General features: G+C 33.9%; 2 protein-coding genes across 2 annotated transcripts in view; both read left to right on the plus strand.

The window, feature by feature from the left end:
* Positions 1-27,048, plus strand: part of LOC142341558 (late histone H2A.1-like) — a 305,796-nt gene that overhangs the window by 153,504 nt on the left and 125,244 nt on the right. The window lies entirely within an intron of this gene.
* LOC142340844 (uncharacterized) lies at positions 7,912-26,426 on the plus strand. The gene is made up of 5 exons (XM_075391586.1): positions 7,912-8,583; positions 12,749-12,987; positions 13,552-13,804; positions 17,716-17,959; positions 25,979-26,426. Exons 1-5 carry the CDS (start codon positions 8,181-8,183, stop codon positions 26,163-26,165), a joined length of 1,326 nt encoding a protein of 441 aa, XP_075247701.1. The 5' UTR covers positions 7,912-8,180; the 3' UTR covers positions 26,166-26,426.

The raw sequence follows: 27,048 nt of genomic DNA on the forward strand, positions 1-27,048 counted from the left end.
AATCTCTTATCAATCTCAAGATGCACGGATTGGGGACATAGCTTCACTTTCGAGAAAAAAAATAGCTGCATGAAACTCCAGACGGGAACTCGGGTAAAACCAACACAAGAAAGTAATTTGTTTTATTTACCCTGCAGCGTTCTAGAATTCAAGATGAGTTCCAAAAGCGTGAAACAGCTGTTCACAGACGTGAGGGGACCTTTCCGAGTGGAGTTACTGTCAAGGTTCTGGTTTTACATTGTGTCTGCTAACCTATGCACGACGATTGTGTTTGTGGACTTACTTAAGGCAAACAGTGGAGCACTGCCGAGCCTGAACAAGTTTGTTCTCAGTGCGGGGGACGCCCAAGAAACCGCGACAAGACAATGCAAAGAAGTTTTGCTCAGAGCAATTCAAGCTGTACTCTTTAGATGCAGGCATTCTACAGGAGAAGACCATACCACAGACGCCACAGCAGAATGGGTTAGCTGAGAGGTGCAACAAGACACTGCTGGAGATGGCAAAATTCTTGCTCTTTGACTAGGGTCTATCCAAGATGATGTGGGGAGCAGCAATTTTCCACGCAACAAGGTTCATAACGATTGGGACCAGTAACACTGGGTAATGAAGAACGAGGTCAAGGCACTGCCAGACGACGAGACTTGGAACATAGTGATACCACCCACAGACAGGGACGTCATACCGGGCAAATGGGTCTATAAAGTGAAATTGGGACCCAGTGCTCTAGTCGACAAATACAAAGCACGCTATGTGGCAAAAGACTTCAAACAAGTAAAAGGATTGGACTACTTTGAGACTTTTGCGCCTACCTGTAAGCCAGAGACATTCAGGATACTACTTCAACTATCAGCGAAGCAACGCCATGTGAAGCACCAGTTTGATGTCAGGACGGCTTTCCTCTACTCACCATTAGGGGAAGAAGTCTAACTGAAACAGCCACAGGAATTTGTAATACAAGGAGCAGATGGAGAGAAGTTAGTATGTTGACTGAATAAATCAATTTCTCATTTGAAACAAGCAGCTAACAAGTTGTATAATAAACTTCCTACTGAGACAGGGGTTCACCAGAAGCAGGAACGATCATTTCTTGTTCGCGAGAGCGGGGACAGAGGGTCACACCTTTATCTTGGTCTGGTTTTTGGACATCATGGTAGCATCAAAAAGCATGACAGTGAACTCCGATGTCAAAAAAGCTCTCAAGGCAACATTTCACCGGGAAGACGGAGGGAGATTACACTGGTTCCTGGGTTAAGAATCAGACGAGAAGAAGACAAAGTCACAGTTGACCAGGCAAGGCTACATAGAAACAATGCTTCAGCGGTTTCAAATGGATCAATGCAAACCCTCAAGAACTCCAGCTGATTTGAATGTGAAAGTTCAAACAGCACAGAACGGAGACGAAGAAACGGACCAGAGGATCTACGGAAGCTTGTTTAAATCACTTCTGTATCTGACCAAACAGACGTGGCCAGACATCATGTTCACAGTCAACATTCTGTCCAGACATTTGAATGCACCTATCAAAAAACACTGGCTATGTGGAAAACCATTCTTAAGCTATTTTCAAGGTTCAAAAGGTTTCAGACCTATGTACAGAAAAGAAGCTAGTTATGACTTAGTGGTGGAAAGTGATGCAGACTGGTCTGGTGATGTGAACGACAGAAAATCAATGACGAGCTATTACTTCAAGCTAAACGGACGTGGCGAGCACTCAGCTGGGGTGTCAAGAAGCAGTTCACAGTTGCTTTTCCTTGATAAGGAGCAGAATATCAGGGCGTGGCAGCAGCAGTTCAAAAAGCATTGTATCTGAAACAACTTCTGGAGGATTTCGGCATTCAACAGAAACATCCAATAGCAATTGATGAGGACAACCAGAGTTGTATCAATTTATGCCAAGACCCAGTCATGCACACGAGGAGCAAACACATTGAGACAAATTTTTACTTCATTTGGGACAAGACGGAAGATGGGACTATTCCAATTCATTACGTTCCTAGTGACAAAATGGCAGCCGACATACATCGTCACGAAATTTTTATCCGTAACGAAGGTGGAAACATTCAGAACTGTTTTGATGGGAACAGACTCTACGCAATCAGCTCATGTCTGAATGGTGGTGTAAGAATCTCGATCAAACTATAGTCACGAACTTAGTGAGAATTAATAGAAAGAAAGTTTAACTAACCAGATTCAGATTACCAAATTTAACTAACCAGATTCAGATTACCAGATTACCATAGGAGCAAGTTGATTTTAATCACAAATTTTATATAAATGAATCGTCAAGAAATGGTGCTTAGAATCAATATTTGGTTCAAATTGGTGAATCTAGATAAATATTCTTAGAGTGAGATTATTTGATGTAAAGTGTTCCCGGCATGTTTTGAATGATTATGATACTACCGGAGATGTGAACGAATTCTTTGAAAGGTGTAAAACATACCATCTATGATACCCCCTGCGACTGATTTCTGGGAAATTTGGGGAAGAAAACCATATTGGGTAACCCTTGCGGCCCCCACTCTAAACCATGGTGCTAAGATTAGTTTTGTATCTTGACTTTCTTGCACTGAAAATTGGTAATTTATACAGCTGATTGAGCCTTTTTTCATCTCCAAAGTCGGCTTAAAAACGCCTTTTATTCCGCTTGCGAAAACCCATAACCCAACAGTGTGCGCACGAAAATGATGAGAGTCCAGGGATATAGATTGAAATTTTTGTTCTTCTGTTGTTTTTATACAATTAGGATACCGCCCACTTGTTGCTTGAAACTTGAAACAAATTAATGAGACAAATTGTCTCCGGACAGTTGTGGCACTCTAACAGTTGTTATTTTATTATCTGCTGACCTACGATATGATTATGAGCAATTTACTCTGACTATCCCGGAGAAGAATTTTGAAATCATCATAAAAGCGCAACGAGGTTATCAATAAGGGTTTTGCTAAAAGATAGGGTAAAACAAATTAAATGTCATTTAACCATGGCTGGTAAACAATTAATAAATTTCTTATAATGAACTGTTCATTTTCCATAGTAGAGCATGCAACAAATTTTTGTAAATCTTGCATTGGTTATTAAATCACAAAAATCAACTATTAATGCACACATAAAGACTTAAAGACTTTTAAATCACAACTCAAATTTGGCTTAGATAAAAACTAGCAACAAATTATATAAATCAGTGTTTTTTGTTGTTAATATATTTTGAAATTGAATAGTTTCGCTTTTTGTGTTTGCACGGCGTGATATGTTAAATTTATGTTACAATCAAAAGATTTAAAAGCTGTTTGAATTTTTCCTTTATTGCTTTGCTCTTGATGAACTTCATTTTATAACATTGCTTTCTTTTTCTTGCTTAATTCAAGAGTTGAATTGAAAACCAGAATCATATTTTCGAGGCGCTGCATTTCTATGATAGAGGATAATGATAAAATTGGTCAAAAATATTTGTTTTACTAAATTTCAAATTACTGAGTTTTGATGAAAAGTAAGAATAGTTTTCGTGACAATTTCTGTGAGCAATACATCTAGTTGGAAAAGATTCAAAATTTAGATAGAAAATACTGATATTGGTAATTGTTCCGACCCTCTTGAGGGGGGAGGAACTATATACTCAAATGGGTTTTTTTTTGTTCCGTGAATTTTCGCCGATCGATAAATTCATCGTAGAGAGTTGAGACTGGCATCATCAGAAAGCTCGTCCAGCGTAGAATATGGAATTAAAAAGATTTTTCTAATTTTCGTTTTCTACAGGGAGTTATCGAGGTTTAAACTTCTGAGAAAATTAGTGAATTCACGTTGTTTTTATTCACATTTTCCGGAATTTTTGCCCAAATTTTCGCCAATTTTGCTAAATTTGTTAAAATTTGTAAGAATAGTGTCGTTGATTTTATTTTTAAAGACAAACAAGCATTGTTGTTTGTTTTGATTAAATTTTTGTGGTCAAAAATTCTGGATAAATATTTCAAAATTCAGCCTTTTTCATCAAAAACAGCACGAAATAAGCTACTTTAGTCCACTCCCAAAAAACAATCACACAACCTTTGTAGACTCAAAGGAGGGCTACTCCTGCTTCAGCGTCCGCTGAGAGTGCTCTGTAATCAAAACTTCGCCGTTTTTTGCTAACTTTACTCGTTGATTATCAAAAATGCCGATTTTATTTTTGAGTTTTCAACTAACAAATTATCTATATCTAAAAAACTCGAAATATCAATTGTCCTAGCGGACAAGAGGCATTAGCAGAACTAGTTTCGGGCCAATCTTGGACTGTTACAATCCAAAAAGAAATCGGATTGTAATCAGTCGGTCTTTTTTGAAAAAAAAAGACCTTTTTTAAATAATAAAGACAGAACATTTCAAATCAAAGCTCAGGAGTGATAGGTCCAATTGGCTTCCTAAGCAGCTCCAAGCTAATGCATTTGTTTTTTACTTGAAAGTTTATGGACCTTTTTGGATTTTTAGAAAAAAATGATTTTTAAATAAATAATGGCTTAATTAACTTTTCCTCTTTTTTTCTTAATTTGTTCAAGTTCTAGCTTAGTGCCAGCAAAGAAAGAAAGCTTCTTCATTCTACTGATTTAAATTTCAGTCTCGGTTGCGGTTTTAAGCCTGAAGTTATTGTTTTCTGGCTTTGATACTACTAGATTTCAGATTTTTTTTTGTTTTTAGATATTTGCCAATTTTTCACGTTTTCTAGTTTTTCCACATTATCACATTATTGACAGTTCTCGTATCACATTATTAGCGTTCCCAATCAGGCACAATTGAACATAATAAAATATTGAATGATATAGATTATCGTTTTAACGGCCTCGACACCTCTTTCTTGAAGAAATTAATTGAATTTTTTAATTTTGTCTTTAACTGTCATTTTCACTTTGTCGTTTCGGTCCTATGAAATTTCGTGTATAGTGATAAGTTTCATTGGTTTTTCAGGGACTAATAGATGAGCCGATATTCTGATATTAGTAGATAGCTGATGGCGTTCATGATTTTGAAAAAAAAATTGTTTTCCAAAACTAAAAAAAAATTTTAACTTCGCAATTTTGTTCTTTTTTTTTTCTTTTTGTTACCTAATCTCATTAGTTAATAACAGGTCTAATATGACATTATGGGTGTCAAGGGAAGGTGTCAAAAGGGATTGATGTCCTAAAATCTATTTTTAAAGAATTCGTTATGACCTTACTGGCTTCGACATAGGTTTTTCATAAAAAAAAGTAAATTAAATTGATTTTTTTTCATATTTGACGTTCTTGTTGAAGACGCAAGAAATATTCTGGATAACTTCAGATCTCGAGGGCTTCTTTTGAATGAATAAATGACCCTATTTAAATAGTTCTTTTGTAATTATGTCTTTCATGACTTTGGATGCAATTTTATTTCGAAAAAAAAATCAAAAGTATTACAAACTTTCGCCCTTCGCTTTTTTGTCTACTTGTTACCTAGTCTCACTAAAGAATTGCCACATACTACAATGTCTCTGTTTGAAGAAGGCGCAATTTAAAATTTTTTGAGGGCCAAAATATGGCTTGACGGTTTTGACAGCGTTTTCTGGCAAGTTTCAATTGAATTTTTGTTTGTTGTTTTCTTTGTTATTCTTTAAGCGAATTTTTTAACTTTATTGTTTTTGTTCTTTTTTGTCTATTTGTTACCAAACCCTTTTATGGACTGGTTCCATATATTTTCTAGTAATTTATAAGTTATTTTGTTTAGTTTTTGCCTGATTTGACGCTACTTTGACTGTGTTATTAAATTTCGTTTTTTAAAACGGACATAATTTTTTTGATGTAATTAATGTTTGTTGTTGTTGTTGTTTGGTTTCGCTCTTCGTCTTGACTCGCTTTCTTAATATTGGCATATCTCGGCAATCTAAAGCATCAATTTTTACTCCATTGAGTTGTTTGCTTTGGAGGCTATCGTATCGTTCATACACAACTTTGTTGAGTAATACTTGTGCATTTTTTGAGTTTTTTGGGATTCCCAAAAAATAATTTTCGGGTTTTTCTATCTGTTCCTCATTTGGTAGACAATTATGCCAAAATTGTGGATGGGCGGGGTCGGAACCTTATGTGCCATCGCACATTACCGACCCGCCTTGTTATATTCAAAAATCAAACTGGTAACGTTCAGAAAAGAAAGTACGGTCATTATTACCAGTTGTACTTATCCGCCAGTGCTGGAAAAATATCCAAACTTAATTTTTTGGCGACATAATTGAAACATCTTAGTTCATCAAAGCTAGCTACAGTTTTCAGAAAAATGGCAAACCGAGCAGTGCATACTGACACGAATGCATGTAAAATTGGAAAATTGGCAAAAGGTCTTTTTTTTAGTCTTCAAAAAGTTTTTTGAATTTTTTATTTACTCCTTAGATTGAGGGCCCACGCAATGCATCCGTACAAGTTTGCAATTATAGCAACTGTTTAGACTCGTCATTGCAATAGACTCTTTTATAGCAACTGTTTTTTTAACAAATGCACTGAAGTTTTAGAGTTTTAACATTTTCTTCAGAAGCGCTCAAATTTTCAGGTGCATGTTCTGAAATTGCGCTGAAACTTTGTGAGATATGCGCTGAAAGAAAGTACAGAAACTTATGCAGGGAATGTGCTGAAAATGGGCTGAAATTACGTAAAAATTGCGCTGAAGATGCGCTGAAGTTATAAATTTTCAGCGCCTTCTCAAAATTTCAGTGCATTTCAGAGCATTCGGGGCTTTTCTTACATAATTTCAGCGCATTCAGAGCAATTCTTATAAACGAGCTGACATCTCGACCCGGGTAGAAGAAATTTTGAAGATTCAATATAGCTGGCCGCAAGATACTCCTGAATTCGTTCTGAGAAGCCACGAAAGCCTGTACACAAGATCGACTTCCAATTTGAATGAGTGAATGAATGCATGATATGTACCTCACTTCAAATGATTGAGGATGAACGCTTGTACGTTGTTATTCAAGATTTTGTTTACTGACACAAGAATTTAGCACATCATTCAAAACCAACGTGGGGATGAAATGTGATGAAGTTCTGCCAAAGTATTTTTTATATGTAGATAACGGAACCTCGACCCCGATCTCCACGTAAATCTCTTAAACTATTTAATTTACAACTATTAAATATTAAACTATTTAATAAGTATATCTCCACGTAAATGACCAGTAAGAGCGATTATGAGCATCATGTGTGAAAAAACTTCATGAATTTTTCTACGAGATCTCTCACCGTTTTTTTTTCAGAATGTTTGCTATTTGATTAACTTTGATAGGAGTGTATTCTGAGGATATTTAACCCTGTTGAAGGCAGAGTAGAGTATCTTTGTCCTCAAACTTTAGACAGATTTATAATCATAACATTGTGTTGATTACTGTTTACATTAAAAATTGGATTCCTGATCTTTGATTGAGGAAGTCTTACAAAAGCTGTGCTGGAGGCCATACCAAGACAGACAGTTAACTGTATATATAGGAATTAATCGATTTAAATCTAGGTTTTGTAAATTGCTAACAATGTCACTGACAAGAATTATCGGAAAAGTAATAAAAAATGCTGATTGTATGGGACTGAATAAATTAACACTAGCATGTCAAATTTCTTCAATTTTATTGAAAAATATCTTCTCGGAGTAAGTTGAGGAAGGATTTTTCAGATGTTCATTCGTCCGCCTCTATTTGACACGAGTGGTCAATTCGTAATGAAATTTGATGAAATATCTCCAACATAATAGCACAGGTTGCATTGAACCAACATCCTAACACTGCTTTAATTTATATCCTTAAATTTATCTAACACCACTAAATGCATATCTAATTCATCCATTTAAGCAGTTGGAACATTTTTTGCTTCCTTCATGAAAAGTAAACTTTAACTTGTTCAGCAAAATTTTGTGCGATTCTAAAGTCTTATCACGTTTTTACAGTCTCATTTTGTACTTTAGCCGCCTTTTAATTCATTTCTTTCCGCTGTATTTATTTTTAACTTCCCAAAAATGTTTTAAAATGTGATCGTTTTGCATAAATTGCGTTTTGTTGCGTTTGATTTGAAATTGTAGATGTACCGCGCGAAATTTAATCGAGAAAAGCTTACGTTTCCAAGTTCTCAAGCGCGGATAATTTGACTTTTTTCGGTTAATTGACCAGTTGTGTGTGTGTTGGGGGTTTGCGTGCCCAAAAACACCTGACCTTTATGGAGGCTGCTCACTCAAAAAGTGCTCCAAAAATAAATCTGATAAAGTTTAGTTTATGCTCTTTGTTCATCGTTTTCGGCAGCCAAATTTTATCATGTCAGGGGGTGCCTCCGGGAATCTTGGACAAACGTTACCTGAGCAGCGGATTAAATAACGCAACAACAGCAAAAGTCATCAGCGGTCATCAGAGGTTGCATTCACGCGAACTGGTCCAAATATCAGCTTTTGAGCACAAGAAACTCCTGTTTATGCCGTCTTACTTGGCAGGTTATCATAACTACCGAAAAAGGACTAAAAAATTATCAGGAATCAGTAAGCGTGAAAATGGGCAGTATCGACCTCATCTTGCAGGACCAGAAAGTCAGTTTGCAGCAGAGTTGGTTGGAAATGGGTTCCACGGAGGTTTGAATATTTTACAGTTTTTGAGTCTCTCTCAGTTTGAGGTGTCCGCACCAAGCGGCCTCTGATCAGACCATCTTCGAGTACACAACCGCATTGTTTACTCGAATTCTTCGAACGCACTATAGTCTGATCATAGCAGGTTTTGAACGCACGAATGTCAGATCATATGAGGTTACAAACGCACAGAAATATTCAGAGTTGGCTTCGAGAGAATTTCGAGAACATACTAAATTTTGAGCGCACAATAGTCTGATCAGAGGACGCTTCGATCTAGACCTGAACCTGGGCTTCGCCCCATGACAATTTTGTATAGGACTTTTACTCCAACAATAGCACGGAATATTTCTTGATCTGAGGCGTCCTCGTCATTTCGCCCCAAAACTAAGTAAGAATGGCGGCAAAGGTGTCAGATAAGCCGTAAATACCTTGAGATACAAAAACTTAGCAATGAAATTCACAACTCGGCCTGACGAATTATAGCAGAATTATGTAAAATAAGCTGTACCTTGCATTTCAAAATTAGTATTGGAAACCCAAAAATCTGACAATTTTCAAGCAAAGTGTTCATTGCGCTGAATTTTCAACGCTAGTTACTGCTTATCTTTAATGATTTTAGCGTTTCCAAGCATAGATCAGGAATAAGAATTGCAGTTTAGCAATTCCAAGCTTAGATCTTACTAAAATTAGCTTTTTTAAGCTTTGATCTCACATTAATTTAGATTTTCCAAACGTCGATCTTACTTGTTTGCAAAACTTAGATTATCGTATCTCATTATGTAGCCCCAAACCTCCTTTAGACTTGCCGCCTCTTCTACCACTTTGAAATTATACCCTATATTTTCCCAAAACTGTTTTTATTATAAGTTGGTCTGTAAAACCACCTACCTTGTAGGATGACAAAAGCAATGAATTTGTCCTAAAAACTCACTTAACTTAATTTTAGCGCTTTTAAGCATTGATCTTAAATAATTTAATCAATTTTATATGTAGATCTTACTGAGTTCTTACTTCATAAGTTAGCTGTTCTAAGCCTTCATCTTACACAATTTTAGGTTTTCAAAACGTTGCATATGGTTGCATCGCTTAGGCGTTTGTCTCTCATAATCAAACCACTGACCTCCTGCAGGCTTACCACCTCTTCTAGCACTGTGCTACCAGCCCTTGGTTTCCCCAGGAAGGTTTTTTTAATAGGCATGACACTAAAATCACGCATCTTAACTGATGAGGAATGCAATGATTGCGTTAATTTTTGGTAAAAATCAGCAGTGGGGTTTAGATAGGAACACTTTAATTCAATTTTCTTGTCAAATTTCGATCAAATACTTTTCACCACCAGCTACGTCCCCCTATTTTTTCATTTGTCAAACAATTTTTTGACAAAAAAATCATATTGCACTGAATTAATTATAAAATTTGAATAAATTTGAAATCTGTGCTGATTTTTAGCGCCTATTTATTTAAAAAAACGATAAAAACGAGAATTTATTGAGACAACAATTTCCAAGAAACTAGGGAATTTTATATTAAGCAGTGATAATGTGAGCGTACTGATGAACTCTGTCGACAAAAAACTCATCTTTCAGACTCGCACCCCGCGGTAAAATCATTAAAGTTAAAATTTAAATGAAAAGTTTTGATTTTTTTTAAAAATGTAAACCTTTTTCACTGATGAAGCTCATGTAAGCTGGTGAGACTCACTCACACGGCACAACTACATTTTTAACACTAGTTTAACTAGTTTACTCACTGCTACCCTGAAATTCAGGCAAAATTTAAGCAATCAAAATAGGTAAGATCAACACATGTTCAATCACTTTTTTGTGAGATCAACGCTTAAAACTAAATAAACGCTGAAATAAACGCTATACTAGGTAAAATCAACGCTTATCTAACTCACACTCACCGCAATTGACGTCAATCAATTTTCGGTTACTTTCTGGTCCAAGAACTTGGCGGAGTTTGTTGAAATAAGTAAAATGAGTTGTGAATGTAAGAAATAAAAAATACGTTTTAGCTGTATAATTGCAAAAAGTCGCCATTTGTAATAATTTTAAGGCATTTTAGATTGCGTTTTTCAGTAATATTTTCAATAAAAAATCAAAAAAGAAACCTTATCAATTACTTTTCACCTTATCAATTCACCTTATCACATTATCGATAAGAAACCTTATCAATTATCAATATCTTTTTAATACAAAAAAACGTCGAATTGACTACTCTCGAACAACAAATGGGCTATAATTTCATAAAAATTTTCGAAAATTCAAAAAATAAGATTTTCGCTGATCACTAAATTATTTTATTTTTTATGGTGAAATGCTTTTCAAGGATTTTTTTTGTCTGAGTTTTGGCAGCAAAAAATGACTTTTTTTATGCCTTCTGCTTCAAAAATTGAATTAATTTCCGTTTTTTAGATTATTCAAAGTTCAAAAACTCAATAAAAAAGTCCTTGAAAAGTGAAATTGTGCAATTTTAAAAAAAATTGCGTAAAAGAAAAAGACATCTAAGACTAAATTAGTTGCTACCATTTTAGTTTAGGAGCAAAACTGATCTTAACACTATCTTCTTGAGTTGATGATAAAAATTGAGACAAGAAAACGGTGGAGCAAAAAAGTTGCACAATCTTGAAACGCAAATCGCATGTACGAAAAAAAAAATCTGTTCTAAAGTGAACGAAAGGGTATTAACTTCATTTCGCTGGTTTTCTTTAAAACTCAGGTAAGATAATTAATTATTGCAAACGTTAGATATAGTTGTTTTTCTTAACAAAGTCAGGACTAATGTTTTTATTGTGTTACGGGACGATTGGCTCTGTAGCAGCAGCGATTAGAACACATAATGTTGATGTTTTGACCTTTGGATTGAGCGGTTAAAGATGCAATTCTTTGTAAAATTGCCAATATCTTGTCCCTAAAATTTTATCGGAGTTGGGGCAAAAGTTAGACAAACTTTTACGAAGTGTTTGCTGCAAAAAACCATATTTCAACGTTTAGCCTAAAACTTTTTTAAAATTTTCTTTGCATATTCTGGGTTTTTATGACAATAACCTGCAGAATATCAGCAGACCAGTAGAAATTGGGGGCCATAGGGGACTGCAAATCAAGGAAAAAACTTTTTTTAATATATATATATATATATATATATATATATATATATATATATATATACATATATATATATATATATATATATATATATATATATATATATAATTGTACTGGCTGATGCGCCCCATTTTTTGCTGCAGGAATCACTAGAAGTTTGCAAACAAATTTTTTCACAAATTGTCGCGTTTATTAGAACAAAATGAAGGTCACGCGCTTCACGTCAAAATACATTTAACGTTTAATATAAGGCAAATTTCAAGATCACGACGACAAAAAATATTATTGAAAATTCAAATTGGTCAACCAAAAAGTTTTCATAAAGCAAAAACTAAATTTATGTTAGACAAGCGCTGTAGCGATAACCTTACACGTTTTAAAAATGCTCCAAGTTAGCGTGAAGGAAAATGTATGAAAACCGGGTTCGGTAGTGAGCTGAAATTTTTCCGGTCATTTGTTACCTTTCGAGAATTTTTCGACGTTTATTACTTATGGGGCTTTGTGTTGTAATGCGCAAAATCGTTTCCTTACCATCCCGGATTCAATACTATCTTTGTAGGAATCATTAGAAGTTCAGAAAATCACATTAGGTGATTCAAACACTCACTTTTATGAGCACAATTTATGTTCATCTGGTTGGCAGTTTCCAGAGGACAATAGATCTGTACCAATTAAAAAATGTTGGTAAAATCAAAAGTTTACGGGTTAGCTTCATTTTTGCAGTTTGTTTCTTTAAATTTGGTATTTTCGTAAGAACAACATCATTTCACCCCACGGTCGACAGTACAAGCACGTTTTTTTTATAATTAATGGATTGTTTGATCCCATTTTCAGTTGTCATAGTTTCATATCAAATTCCATGGGCAGCTGAGGCATTGGCCTGACCATCGTGGCGTGGCCAAATAATTACAGTATTAATTTTAACACCATATTAAAAAGGGATTAAAATCGAAGTCAAATGTACAGGGCTGAAAAAACCGGGGCGAAATGATAAAGGGTTAATCAAATAGTGTTGAAAAAGAGGGACACCGATTTAAGTTTACGGTACTATCTATTTTCAGTCAAAAATCGAGATCCCGGCGATGTCTTTGGGAATCGTGGGGACTCCAAACTTGAGCCCGGGGATCCCAATCCTGGGGCCGCTCTTCAAAATGGACTGGGAATAGTCGAAAAGTCTCAGGGGCAGAAAAACGAGGAAAATTTTCAGCAAGACGCGGAGGAATTGTCTCGTGAGAAAGCACTGAAGAAAAATGTCTACACTTCCGAAGAGGAACCTTGCGGAGGGCCAGAGCAAGAAAAGGTTAATTAATACATTTAAAAAAACCGATGAAACTGAGATTCCAAAATTTAAAATGCCACAAAATTGCAATTAACGAAAAAAAAACAAATTCCGAGAGGTAAATAAATTTCTCTTACTCTAAGGCATAACCAGAGTTGAAAAGCATCCAGCTAACTATTACAGACCAGACCGAAAACGACGTACAAAATAAACATACATGTTCTGACTATTGGTTGTTCACCTTTTTCCTCACATGGTATTTGTATATAGACCTAGGGGATCTTTTTTACTGTTATATGAATGACAGAGAGCGAGAGATCAAAAAATGAGCACACTAAATAAAGTTAAGGTATTTTTAGTGTGTAAGATAAACGCCTTGTCAAACTTATTCTTAGACTTGGTTAGAGAAATGAAGGCTTACGGAACAAGAAAGAACGAGAAATGGTTATAAGCGATATTCAAGTTTGAGATCTTACGACCAGTTGGTGTTATGATAAAAAACAAGGCTTGCAAGTTTGGAGATTCTGGTCCATTTTCAGTTGTTGCCTCCCGTAAAGACCTCCTCTAACATGTACATTACTAAAGGTGTTCACTTGGTGTGTGAAAGACCTGGAACAAGGAGTGAAGACCTACGAAAAAGCCCTCAAAATTAACTGTAGTACCGTGAGCGAATTCGAGCGTGTGAAGGATCGACAGCGGAATCATCACAAGGACGCCTGGTGCAAGACCCCTTTCAAGTACTGCCCGGGGGGTGGAAACAACATCAACGAGTACTATGCATGCAAGCGAGCCACTGAAGAAGACAGAAAACATTTTCTCAAAAGGCTCGACCTTCAAGGTTATTCCTATTTTCATATCAACTCCTCAAATTGAGTTCTCACATCAAAAGTCGGCATGTTCAGAGCCTCCCAGATAAAACACGCTTGTCCAAGCCATCCCAGACATTTCGTGCGTTCTTTTTGTGTTTAAAATTGACTATGTCCAGACTTTCGTCCGTTCATCAGGCGTTCGTGCGTCCATCACCACGGCCGAAGTACTGCTGATTAACTTATAAGATCCTATAAGATTCTTGCGAGCTGTTATAAGACGATACATATCGCCCTTTAATTTTTTCTGCCAATAACTTCTAAAAGCCAAATTTTTTCTACTTTTAAGTTCTCAAATGGTAAAGATTTAACTTGTTCTTATAAGGTGTACAATCAACTTGTAAGTTGCTACCAATTTGAAAATTTTGATAAACAAGAAACACGTAGACTCTTTTGATAGAAAATTTAATTTTTGTTTTTGATTGCCCTTTGCAAGCTCCAAAAGGAAAAATTGAAATGTTGTTCGCGGTGAAAAATAGTCACAAATGTATAAAATACTACATCATCCAAATTATAATCAAAGTTCACCAGAAAAACAGAAAACCTTTTTCGTTCCAAAATTTTTTCAGTGGGATAATTCATTGGGGAAATATAAAAGCGAGGATGGCTTTTTTCTGCAGTCAAATTTTCGCTTATTGTTTACGCATCGTACAGAAAAATTGAGAAGGAAAAAACGTCGCTCGGGGAAACACATTACGCTGAAATTTAAGAGAGAAACAAACAGGAAAATTTGTAACACTTTAGCTAAGTTAAATGGAGAGTTTTGCGTAATTTTCTACATTTTCAAGCCTAAAAACTCACAGTTTAAAATATATGACCAACAAAAGATCAATTATTTTGATTTTTCCTCAAAATTCTTTTAAAAATATTTCTATTCGTCTCTCTGCTTCCTGCTGAATGAAAACTATAAGATGAAGCAGTTTTTTCTGTACATCAAAAAAGCTTCGCGGAAGATTGGTGTCTTCAGAAAATTCAGGGCTCTAAAAAGGCAAAGAAAAACATTCGAAAATGTCAATCTAAAAACAGAAAAATAAATTCTTTTCTAAATTCTTTTTTTTTGCGAAAATTTTCATTAAATCTACAGTAACCATTTGAGATTTTTGAACACCTTGGAGATGTATAAAATTAATTTCAAGCAAAGAACATCAAATCAACCAAATTCATTATTTAAATAACTAAGGAAGTATTTTATCTTTTTCTGTGTTCTGTTATAAGATCAGAGCAGAGAGTTCGAACTGCTCCCCTCAGAGATAATGAAATACAGATTAAACTGAGTGTTAGAGGTTTTGAAAGGTACAGTTGCCTTCCTAGGGAGTTTCATGGAAAACTATCTTTTTTCAGTCAAATACTTATGGTCATTTTGACTTTTAAAATTCCTTTTTTAAAAGTAAGCAATGGATTATTGAGCTTTGTGAAATATTCTGTGTTTTTGGCCAAATTCTAGCTTACGGTCAGAAAAAACAGGTGGCATCATGTTTCTAATGATAAAAAATTAATTCTTACGTTTACTTTACGTTTTAAGTAATGGTTTTTCAGCTCCGATACTACGAGTTTTCGGACTTTTTCTTTACTTTTGATTTTCACCCATTGTTCAGGTTCTGTTCTATCTGTTGTCACATTATTGACAGGTCATATGACATTTCACCTTATTGGCATTTAAAAGGGAGGCATAATTGAACACATTAGCTTTTCAGTGATAGATTATGGTTTTAACTGCTTGGACACTGTCTTCTGGAGGAATTTATTGGAATTTTTTAAATAATTTGTCGTTGTTTGTTAGTCTTCTGTTCTTTTTTGACAAATTTTGGATAATTTTTAGGTCTTAGCGGCATCTTCTGGGTGAAAAAAAAATCATGCTTTAGTTTTAGTTCAGAGCTAAAATTTTTCATGACTTTGAAATCAAATATTTTTAAAAAATGATAAACGTATTTTTTCAGTTTGCACTGTTTTGTTTCGATTGTTTTTTACCTAACCTCAAATAATGCAGTTTAAGCAAGTTTTGGCGTTGAAGAAAGGCACTATAAAACATATCGAAACAAATCGAAGTTCGGGATAATTTCAAGCCTCCTATGAAATGCGGCTTCCTATGGAAGAACAGAGGATGCCATTTACTAATTTCAACTGGTAGCTGAAGTTTTTTGGAACCAAATACTTCAAAAATATATATAGATTTTTGTTATTTTTCTGTTCTGTTTTGCCTATTTAATACCTTGTCTCATTGACTGCAAGTTGCATATCAATTTTTTGAGTTGAAGAAAGGAGCAATTGAGTATATCTCTCATATCTAAGGTTTATAATGCATTGCCTATTGTCCTAACGCTTTCGTTACGGGTTTTTCACAAATTAATTATTTTTTTCGTTATTGATTTTTGTTTATTCTTTGTTCGTTTTGTATACGATTGACGTTTTGCTCAACGACAGACCTCAATGATTTTCTTATGAAAAAGGATTTTTTATATGAAGTTGAGTTGATTGCTAATATTTTTATGACTCTGCCATTAATTGTTTTCTTAAAACACATATGTATTTAATAAGTTTCCCTCTTTGTTTTTGTTTTTCTTTGTAATACTTATTACTTTTTGTCATTATTTTCAAAAAGGCCACCTTCCTCATAATTGTTGCTCAAAGAAGGCACAGTTGATTTTATCTTTTTACGGATTAGGGTATGGTTTTAACGTATTCGATGCCGTTTTGTTGCAAAACCTAATGGAAGTTTTTTTCGTTTGAATTATAGCTTGTTTTTGTTGACATGTGACGAATTCTAAACAATGATAGGTCTCAAAGTACTCGCATTGCGGTTTGAATGAACAGAAGTCTATTTTAAAATTTAATTTGATATCTTATTGTTTCAATTTTCTGAAATTATTTGTTTTCAAGGAAACCCAAAATTAATTTTTTTAAACTTCATCGTTTTTGTCCTTTTTGGTCTGCTTGTACCAAGTCTCATCAGAAACTGGTTCCAAGTTTAATTGCTTTTGAACGAAATACATAGCAAATATTGTAACTGTTTGTGTCTTTTTATGAAAAATTTTGATTTTTCGAGTTACTTTTCCGCCCTTGACTTTTTGAGCTTTGCGTGATCTAAAATTCTCTCTAAACCACAATTTGAAGCAGCTGAACTCAATTGGCGGCAATTTAATACTAAATTCAAATGAAAAGTGCGCTGAAACTGGTGTCATTTTTTACTTTAAATTTTAATTGTGGTATTTGTTATCCTCTAATGTGGTTATTTGAAGCCCTCTATTGAACTTCTTGGTCTCATTTAGGCTCCCCTTCCCTCCCTCCCCCCTCCCGACTGAAGCAGGCTTCAATTGATTAGAGCTCCCACTATTCGTTCGAGAGCAATGCTTCCGACATTTATTCAGTTATGTTTTTTATTGAAGAACAAATTAATTTGTTTAGTATAGGTTTTATTTGACACTATTTTGACTTCGTTATTATGTAGTTTTTTTTCAGAAGGCATTGAATTTTGGTTGTAAAGGCCCTGGTCTCAAGGGCCTACTAATGTGGCATTAATAAGTGATTTGAAACGGAAGCAGTTTTTTATTCATACACCAATTATTATTGATCAATATGTGAGATTGAGATTTTTTGATAGTTTTCTATCTCCCCCTCATTTGGTAGAAAATTAAATCAAAACGTGGATGAGCGTGATCGGAACATTATGTGCGAACGCACATTACCGAGCCTCCTTGTTATCAAATATAATGATCCAACCGCGGCTGCTTGTATATATTCTTGTGCATACGATTTAAATCTGTGCGGTTACTCATATTATCGTCCCAACTAATTTCTTTTCAACTAATTGATAATGTTTAAATTGTATGCCTTTATTTTATTCATTGTATAAATTTCCCTCAAGTTTCAACCTTCTATTTTCCAGATTTGGAATACTGGTGTCCAACGCAGCTTGATGAGAACGGATTCTTTGATGCCTCAACGGCAAATCTTGAAAATGTGGCACCTTGCCATCCAGAATGGTGCATGGGACTTGAGGACGTGTGTCTTTCCGAAAGCATGCAGTTGTGCCACTTCCCGTTCCATTCCCAATCCCTAAAAAAGCTGGAAGGGTCATCGGGTGATGGAAATGATGGGAATGCTTATGTTCAAGTTCCTGAACCGCATTAGTAAGTCTTCTTGAGCAATGAAATTATTTTAGCTAGACAAGCATGCTCGACCACCGTGTATTTACAGTCAATATTGACACCCCCAAACCAGATTTCCAAAGACTTATTCTCAATAAATGAGTCAACTTCCAAAACCTTAGCCGCCCAAGGAGTATGCCCATCCCTCGCTGATAAAAACGACAAAATTTCGAAAAATGTGGAAGGAAAGCAATTCGATATTTTGGTCAAATATAAGCTCAAGAATTCTCGTTTTTCATCATTTATGCCAAATTTATAGATCTTTTTTGCTCATGTCAAAACCGTCGGTTTTATTTAGGGGTTGTGTGTAGTTGAACTTGTCGTTTTGTTTAGTAGATTTTGTAGTGCAATTGCGCATTTCAAGATTAGAATTCAGATTGAAATTGGCAACGCGAATGACCACCAATTTTGTTTCGAGTAGAAAATCGGAATATTTTATCAAGTAGATATTGCGGCACAATTGACGTTGCCTAATTCTACATAAGAAAACATGGCTCATTTGGCAAGTTAACATTATCAACTGAATTTCAGCCACCAAAACGAGAAGAATGAAAGTATTTTCAAGTAATTAACAGCAGTATTATTGATCATAACTTTAATCATGCGTCATAAGAACTTTAAGATGAATATAAAGAATTGTTTACAACGTGAGCAGACAAATCTTTCACAACTTAGGAAAAAGTATGTCCAATTAAGGCATCAGAATTAAAAATTGATTGAACTAAAACAAACTGCACTTGAAATGAAGAATAATAACATGAGATCTAGCTAGGAATGACCGTTTTGCTTTGTACTTCCCCAAATTTGGAGACTTTTAGATCACAATAAATCAAAATAAAATAAAATAAGAAAATGAGAAATTATTCCCCGATTAAATAATAATACAATATTAGCTACTGATGAATCATAATGAGGTTTTAAGATAGAATCATCTATAAGTTGTCGTTGCTAATATCATTTTCAGCCTCATGCACTGCAGTCATTTCTCCTACATTGGGCAAATTTTGATTCAATAGCAGCTCCACCGCTCATTAGGATATCTGGGAGAGCAACTTCACAAGAACGTTGGTGATGTATCCTAAATAGGCTCGTTAAAACCCTCTCTATGTTGAATAGTTTCCGCAACTGATTGTACAGTCTCCTTCTTTTTTCGCGGTCTCTTGCTTCTTCATGTCCCTAACAATGTTTCTGAGCCTGACAGGCCACTTGTAGCCTCAAAATTAAGGTTAAAATGGCGATTTTAAGTGCTACCTTTGCTTTTATTTTTAAATTCATTGAAGTTTTTCTCATGTTCATCTGTCCAAATAAATTTCGTAGTTTTCTTCAATTGTGGTCCCATTGGTAGACTTAATTGTGCAAGATATATTAAATAATTTTTGATGTAATGTACTGAGCCTAAAAGTGATCTCAGTCTTTTAAAAGTATTTGCTGGTGATATTGTCAAAATCGCAGCTGTTTTGGATTCAAGAGGGAAAACCAGATTGAGAACAAATATGACCCAACCATTGTTTTTCAAATTTGGCCAAATGGCTTTTTTGGAGATTAATGCGCAAATTGTCTTCATCTAGTTGTTGTAAGCAACAGTTGACATATTTCAGTTGTTCGGCTTTAGATCCGGCACTAACGATTATAATATTGTCTGAAAAGCAAAATGTGTTTTGAAGTCCCACAAGAGTATAGTCCATCGCTTTCTGATATTCTGTCGGCATTTTTGTTAGACCAGAGAATCCCGTTTTAAATCTTTATGTTCTCGCTGATTCCCCGCAGATGATCAATGTTTTGATGAATTTTCGTCTATTTGTAATTGGCTATAGATTTATTTAAGATCAATTGCTGAAAAATAGGATTCCTTGCCCTTTTGTGTTTCAGCAAAATGTTCTGACATGCTATCAGTACGCATTTCAATTTTTGGCAATTGATATTTTTAAGAATTGCTTTCTTTAAGAATTTAGAATTTAATGCTAGTTTAATTTCATCGGAAACCCTTGTTTGTGAATGTATACGGACGCGTCTACCTTTTTGATGCTTTGCTGTGAGATTTTTGTGATACTTGAATTATGCCATGTGAGACCCAGATAATCCAACTCGTAAAACTAGAACTGGAAATCTCAAGGCCATTGCCTTTTTTGGTAGAACATTGGGTAGAATTACAGCTTTTTTCTATTTATTTGCCCGTCATTGTTTGTTGTTGTTGAACAACAGAAAGTCCCAAATCCTTAAAGAGATCTCACCTAACGTTTCTTTTAGGTCATTTCTCTACAGTTGTTAGGATTGCATGTTGGTGCACTTTTTTTCATCTTGAGAGCGAATCCATTCAGCAGTTGGTGTCTTGGCAAGGATTTGGTTAGCCGGACTTCGAATGAGGATATAGCAAACACTTCTTCAGCCAATCATTTATAAATCTTATTACTAGTGAGGTTTAATTGAAGGAGCAATTGAGACCCGTTGGTAAAGCAATTGTGATTTGTCATTAATCAGAAAATTTCATTCGTCCACAAAAAGGACTCAAAGAACAGGTAATATTAAGACACAATAAATTAAAGTGACAGCCATTGAAACCGTAAGCAGATCACGGTACTTTAAATAGGTTCCATTGGGCATTCTTTCAACGCTAAAGAGACTTCCCCATTGTTGTGATATTGTGTTAAGGAAAAAACATGCGACCTCAAAAATGGAAAATGTGCAGTATCAAAGCCAAAAAACTAATAGTTGAAAATAAAACACTTATGAACATACAGTTATAGCTCGCCCGAAAAATGATGCAACATTATTTTTCCAGTTTCTAGGTACATATTGACAGAAGGAAGATTAATAAGTGGCAAACTTTTTTAAATTTTCAACTAAAAACAGAAACAGATCATCTTGCGACTCCTTACGAAACCGAGTGGGCTGCCTATTAGTTATTAGTGAGATTATGTCGCCAGGCCAAAAAAACAAAATACGGACAGTAATCAAAATTTGAACGTGAATAAAACTTTAAAACTTAATTGGTTCAATAATACGTCTAAAGTAAGCCATTGCAGTCTTTCATTATCAAAATTTTTTCTAAAACTACAAAAAGACGAAAAATACTGGTAAAAAATATCCAATAAAATTTGAGATACAATGTTGTTGCAGCTGTCACAAACCAAAAAGATCCGCAAAAACTATATATTTTTTCCATGGCGCGTTCTTTCAATGCCTATTGAACCTGTCATTAATGTGATAATTTGTCAAGTAAACAAAAAGCAAACTCAATTCTGAGCACGCATGTAAAAACGTCATCCCGTTTTTGGAGATGGTTAGTACCGAACATTGAAATTTTAATTCTTTTGGAAAAAGTTTTTGAGCTGTTTTTAGCAAGAATCAAATACAAGTTGACAGAAGATAAAAAAGATAAAGAGACATAGTTTAACGGTTCACTAATTTTTGAATAAAAAATACATTCAAAGTCATTAGAACCATTAAAGATCAGCTGAAAACATGGATTAATTTTTCTTTTACCAAATAAAGTCGATGGGCTTGATTCATTTATAATGAGACTAAGTCGTGAGATGCAAAGTAGCAAAAGCAGGGAAAATACGATAAATCATATTAAGTTTACAAAAACACTGCGCAATGAAAACAATGAGCTCTTCCTGAAATCCATATATATATATATATATATATATATATATATATATATATATATATATACATATAAATATATATATATATATATATAAATATTTTTATATATATATATATAAATATATTTATAAATATATATAAATATTATATATATAAACATATATATATATATATATATATATATATATGTGTGTGTGTGTGTGTATTTAAAAAATCCTCATTTGAGCTCAGTTTCAAGTCAATTAGATTTGCATCAAGTTCATTTTAATTTGAAATCAGTCTCGCAGCTAAATAATTTAAAGAAAATTTAAAGAAAACAATTTACAAAAAAAAAATTATCAGAAAGACAACCTGCAATCCGAAAATTTTTTTGTAAGAGTCCTTGAAGGGAAAGAAAATTAGCCCTAATGTAGCTGCGCGTACCACTAAAGCAATAACTATTCCAAATAATTGCGAAATAGATAATTTTGCAGGTGATATTTTTTATTATATCAAAACTTAATGATGCTTACTGAATACGTATCTGGTTGAGTTAGCAAAATATCGACAATATAAAAATCAATAATTTTTTTAGGGAGCCCATGTAAAACTATCTTTCTGTTGTTTGAATTGTTTCTTTAAAAAAGGGCTGAAAAAAATAATTTTTGTGCAATTTTTGTTGAAAAAGAGTAACATTCATGAAAATTTAGCAAAAATTATAACTAAAAAAACTCGAATGAACGGATTCCACGACTCTCCTCTACCTTTTCATGTAAAACCAACTACACTACTATTGAAAATTTTTAACAAATTTTAGCAAAATTCATGAAATTTTAATATAAAATCATGGAAAGTATGAATAAAAACAACGGAAACCGGTCTTCTATTTATATAACAAATCTCGATAAATCAATGAAATTCAACGAAATTCACAAAAAACTTATTGTATATGCTGCGCTGGATGGTCTTTTTCAAAGATACCACTCACAACTCTCTAAAACTAATTTATTGATCGGCCAAAATTGATTGAACAAAGAACCATTTAGGCATTAATTGGCTCTCCTCCCACTATAGTGCCGTTGGAACAACAATTTTTTCACCTTATCTCCAAAATATTTACTCTTTTTTGAAAAATCAATATTAAAACCTGTATAACCATTTTCTTTGATCAAGTTATAGGCTAGTGGATTAGAATCAATTTGGCGGTAGGAAAACATTTTCGGCGATACAGCAGTTTTCCACAAAGCCGTTTTTGCAATTTTTTTTCTAAAATACCTCAAAACTCAACGGTGAGAGATGATTGTTTGCGTTCTCAAAATAGTCCAGCATCAGACCCGGCAAGAAGTTAGCGTTACCGTATTGGTATTGAAGTTACAAGCAAAATTTAAACTTTTGAAGAATTATTCGTTGTTGCCTAATATCTTCGCTAATTACTGCACCAAATTATCGCTGAAGTCTGTGAAATTTCACTGAAGCCATTTAGAAATTTAAAAGAACAATGCGGCTCGTTAATGTGCGTTTGCACATGAAGTTCCAACCAGAGCTGATCTATAACTATGACTTAATTGTCAGCCAGATGAAGAGATAACCAAAAATAGAAGTTTGAGTTTTAAAAAATCAATTCACACCAAAACTACTAATTTAATTAAATAATGCCATTACAGCGCTCACAAGATCAGCCAATGAAAAGACTACAAGAAAAAAAACAATCAAATGAAGCAAAACTAAAAAATTAATGGCAAAAACTTAATATCTAAATGTAAAAGGACATACAAAACAACGTCAAAAAGCAATCAGATAAAACCTTAACTGCGCAAATTTTCTTTTCCTGAACTATACAGCAGATGGGAGTTTTCCTTAATTAGACTAGGTAACAAGTAAAATGAAAAAATAATGAGGTGAAATTCAAAAATCTATGAACATCTTTTAAACCAAATAATTCCAAACGTCTTAAAAATCAGTCGCTTTTAACTGAATAATTCTCAATAAATTTACCTAAAGGTCATTACGAAACTGATAGGACCTGTCTATCTGCGAAAAAAAAAACAAATTATTGAAGCCATTGATTAAAATTTATTGTCTAAATATTGTTTTTGATTTCAATTGTTATCGATACTAATTGAGCTAAAATTATACTGAACGATTAAATAAAATCACTTTGGCCTTATTGGAAAATAATTGGGCTCTGTTATTACGCGAATTTGGTAAAAGGAGAGAAAAAACACAAATATTGACCACTCACAAACATTTATGGAAACGCATATTGTCCAACAATTAAAACAGCAAATACGACATAATATCAATCGAAAGTATAATTTTTGAATTTCAGGGAGTTGGATTGGACCTCTCAATGATGAGAATAAATTACGAGTTGACGAAACGAACTACAAAAACTATACAAAAAACTATACAAATAAAGAACTTAAAAAATAATTTTGGAAACGCTATTCGCTATGAACTGATAGAGTGATATCATTCATTCACTCCTCAATTAGAAGCCTATGAGACCGCTGGGCAAGAATAAAAAACAGCAAGTTCTAAAAAAATGAGACAAAAGTGTTGAATTCATTAACAATTCATAAAAAATTTTCAAAACAAACTCTTCTATATTCAATTAAAATTTTAACAACGATGAGGTTGTTCTTTCTGTAACTATAATACTCAAAAAATCAACAAATAATGGACAAAAATTTTAAACCCTCGAAATTTTTGAGAAAAGCTGTAGTATCAACAACATTAAATTCAATAGCTTTTAACGGATGTCAATTAATACGATACGTTATGCCTCAATGGGAAAGGAATGTTGTCTGTTGTCGGCCAGTCTTCAATAAGACATCGCATCAGAATAAGTCTTATGGCTGTGAAAACAAAAACCAATACAGGCAAAACAAAATTTTCGTTAAAAAGTGCGAGAAGAAAGTATCGAAGCCTTTTAATCCACAAGCTTTTCTCTGAATACTTTATCCATGATTCTTTTATCGTCTTCCCTGAGCGAACGGGAACTATCAATTTTAGATAATGTCATAAGATTCCAAAAGGAAACAAAATTTTGAAAAAAATTCAAAAATTTAAAAAATTTATGAAAACTTGTCGCATCGAAGTCAAAAACCAATAATTGAGGATAAAGCAGCTAACCAGGTTAATTTTGGTTGCAGTAGAAAAGAGGGGGAACTTTTGTCACTGAGACTGACTAAGAGTTCGCAAAAATAAATTAAAGATCGGCTAATGTTCAAAAATGTTTTCAAAAATTTTTTTTGACGTCTTAACAGTCAATAGCTGTCCGCTCTTTGGTTAGGTGCTACAGCCACTAGCACTAGTTAGGTTCACTTAATACTCTTTAGGAAGATCATTGCAGTTTTAGGCAACGTGTCTATGGCATAGGGTTTCAAAAATTCAGAAAAAATCTCCAAAAGAAAATCAAAATTTCATTAAGACGAACACTCAGATTCGAACACAAAAAAATATGAGCGATTCCTTGAAAGCTAATTTTATGTTCAATGGGCATCTTTGGACTGTAAATGAGGTTTGTCATTAATGAAACGTCGATATGAAGTGTGACTATTCTCTTAGTTACCTAAAAAAAACAAAAAATGTAAAAGTTTTTCTAAAAAAAACAGCTCTCAAATGGAATCCGAATTTTTGGATAGTAAATTTCCCTATGAGACCAGCATTAGTCTTTTTAGTCGCCTTTCCACTTTAAGGATCACCAAAATGATGCATTTTGTAGCGTGAAAGGTAGTTTTGAAGTAACATTTTTTTTATAGAAAAATTGTTAACTCAAACAAAAATTACGCTAAAAGTGAACAAAAGTGAACCAAATATCCATGTTCACATGAAAATTTAAACTTCGATAACTCCTCGAAATAAACGAAATTCAAAAAAAAATTTTTCGATTTCTACGCTGGACATGCTTTTTAATGATACCACTCACATTTCTCTACGATGAATATATCGATCAGTCAAAATTGTCTGAACAAAAAATGCCATTTGAGTATATAGTCCCCCCACAACCGGGGTCGGAACAATTAAAAATTAAATTTTCGAATTTGTGGTCTTTCTCCAGAAAACAAAACTAATTCTCAAAACCCTTACAAAATGCTGTTGTTTTCAAAGATAATAATTTAAAAAGAGCCTTTTTACAGTTGTCATTTTTGTGATTTTTTTTTCAAAAATTGCATTATAGTAGGCATTTTTAAAATCTTGTCTCCCTATCAGTTGGTATTGTTCAGCTTAATTGTCCGTTGGTGACAAATATTTAATTTTTTTTTGAAAATCTTCATTTTTTTAATTGATGACAAAAATAATTGATCATGAAAAAAAATTGTTAACCAATTATCCTTCAAAATAGAAAAAAATACACAGATTTTTAACACTGTAGAATCATTCTGAGGTTTATCCAGCTATGGTTTTTAGTGCGTGTTCTGACGACAACCATCCCGGAGTGTTTACATGTCCAGTGGCAGTGTCATGCCAAATTGACGATGTCGACTGCGGACCCAAATATGTGTACCTGGATGAGCCGTGCTCCAATGTTACAGACGCATGTGATCGACTTAAAGAACGAGAGAAGGAACGCCGGAAAGAGCGTAAGGACGAGTAGTGAACCCTGCATTAAGAACTCTACCACTGCCATAGATGTGCTTAATATCCAGTTAAACAGTTAAAACTCTGGTTGAGGAACATGGTCAAAGTTTCACAGAAAAGGTGCCGCATATCTAGCGAAACGAAACTTCGTATGCGAATTGCAGAGTGATGCAATTTCTTGAGTTTTTTTCATATCAATACTTTAAATTCTTACAGCAGTATGCCCGCCAAAAAAGTAAAAACAAAAGCTCCTTCGTAGCGCTGACCCATTCAGTCGGGAGAATACCATGACAAAAAAATTATTCAAAAGAGAAATGATTCAAAATTTATCTCAATTCATAAAATTTCAAATTTTCATCCGATAACGTTTATAATGATAACAAATTTGAAAGATGACGAATAAGATGTTAATAATCTATTAAAACATCTTAGCGTCAGTTCTGAACTATTACAGTGACTATTAAAGTTCTCTTGAATTGTATTGAAAAAGTTGGAATATCTTAAAAATCTTTCAAGATGATATTAAAATTCCTTCAAAAAATCATTAAGCCGTTTTTTCTGGGTAGAGGTATACAGCAACTCCGACGTGCAAACAAGTTTCTGACCAAAACAATTACGAAAATGAAGGATAGCACTGATTTTCAGACAGAGAGAGACAAAGAATACTTTTTTATTTTTTTTCAATAAAATCATTAACGTAACTTACAGAATGTATGAAAAAGCACAAAAAGGAGCAGAAAGCAATTTGAATGCTTTTGAAGAATTTAGTGGCTCTCTGATATTCCTGATTGCTCCATTTCTGCGTTTCAGACTCACCAGTTTTTTAAAACAAATATGACGTTATTCTAAAATAAGTTGATATCTAAAATCTTGGAAAATAAGTTGATAAGAATTTTGGT

Source organism: Convolutriloba macropyga, chromosome 6, assembly GCF_964194025.1.
Source record: "Convolutriloba macropyga chromosome 6, txConMacr16.3, whole genome shotgun sequence".
NCBI classification, from domain to species: Eukaryota; Metazoa; Xenacoelomorpha; order Acoela; family Convolutidae; genus Convolutriloba; species Convolutriloba macropyga.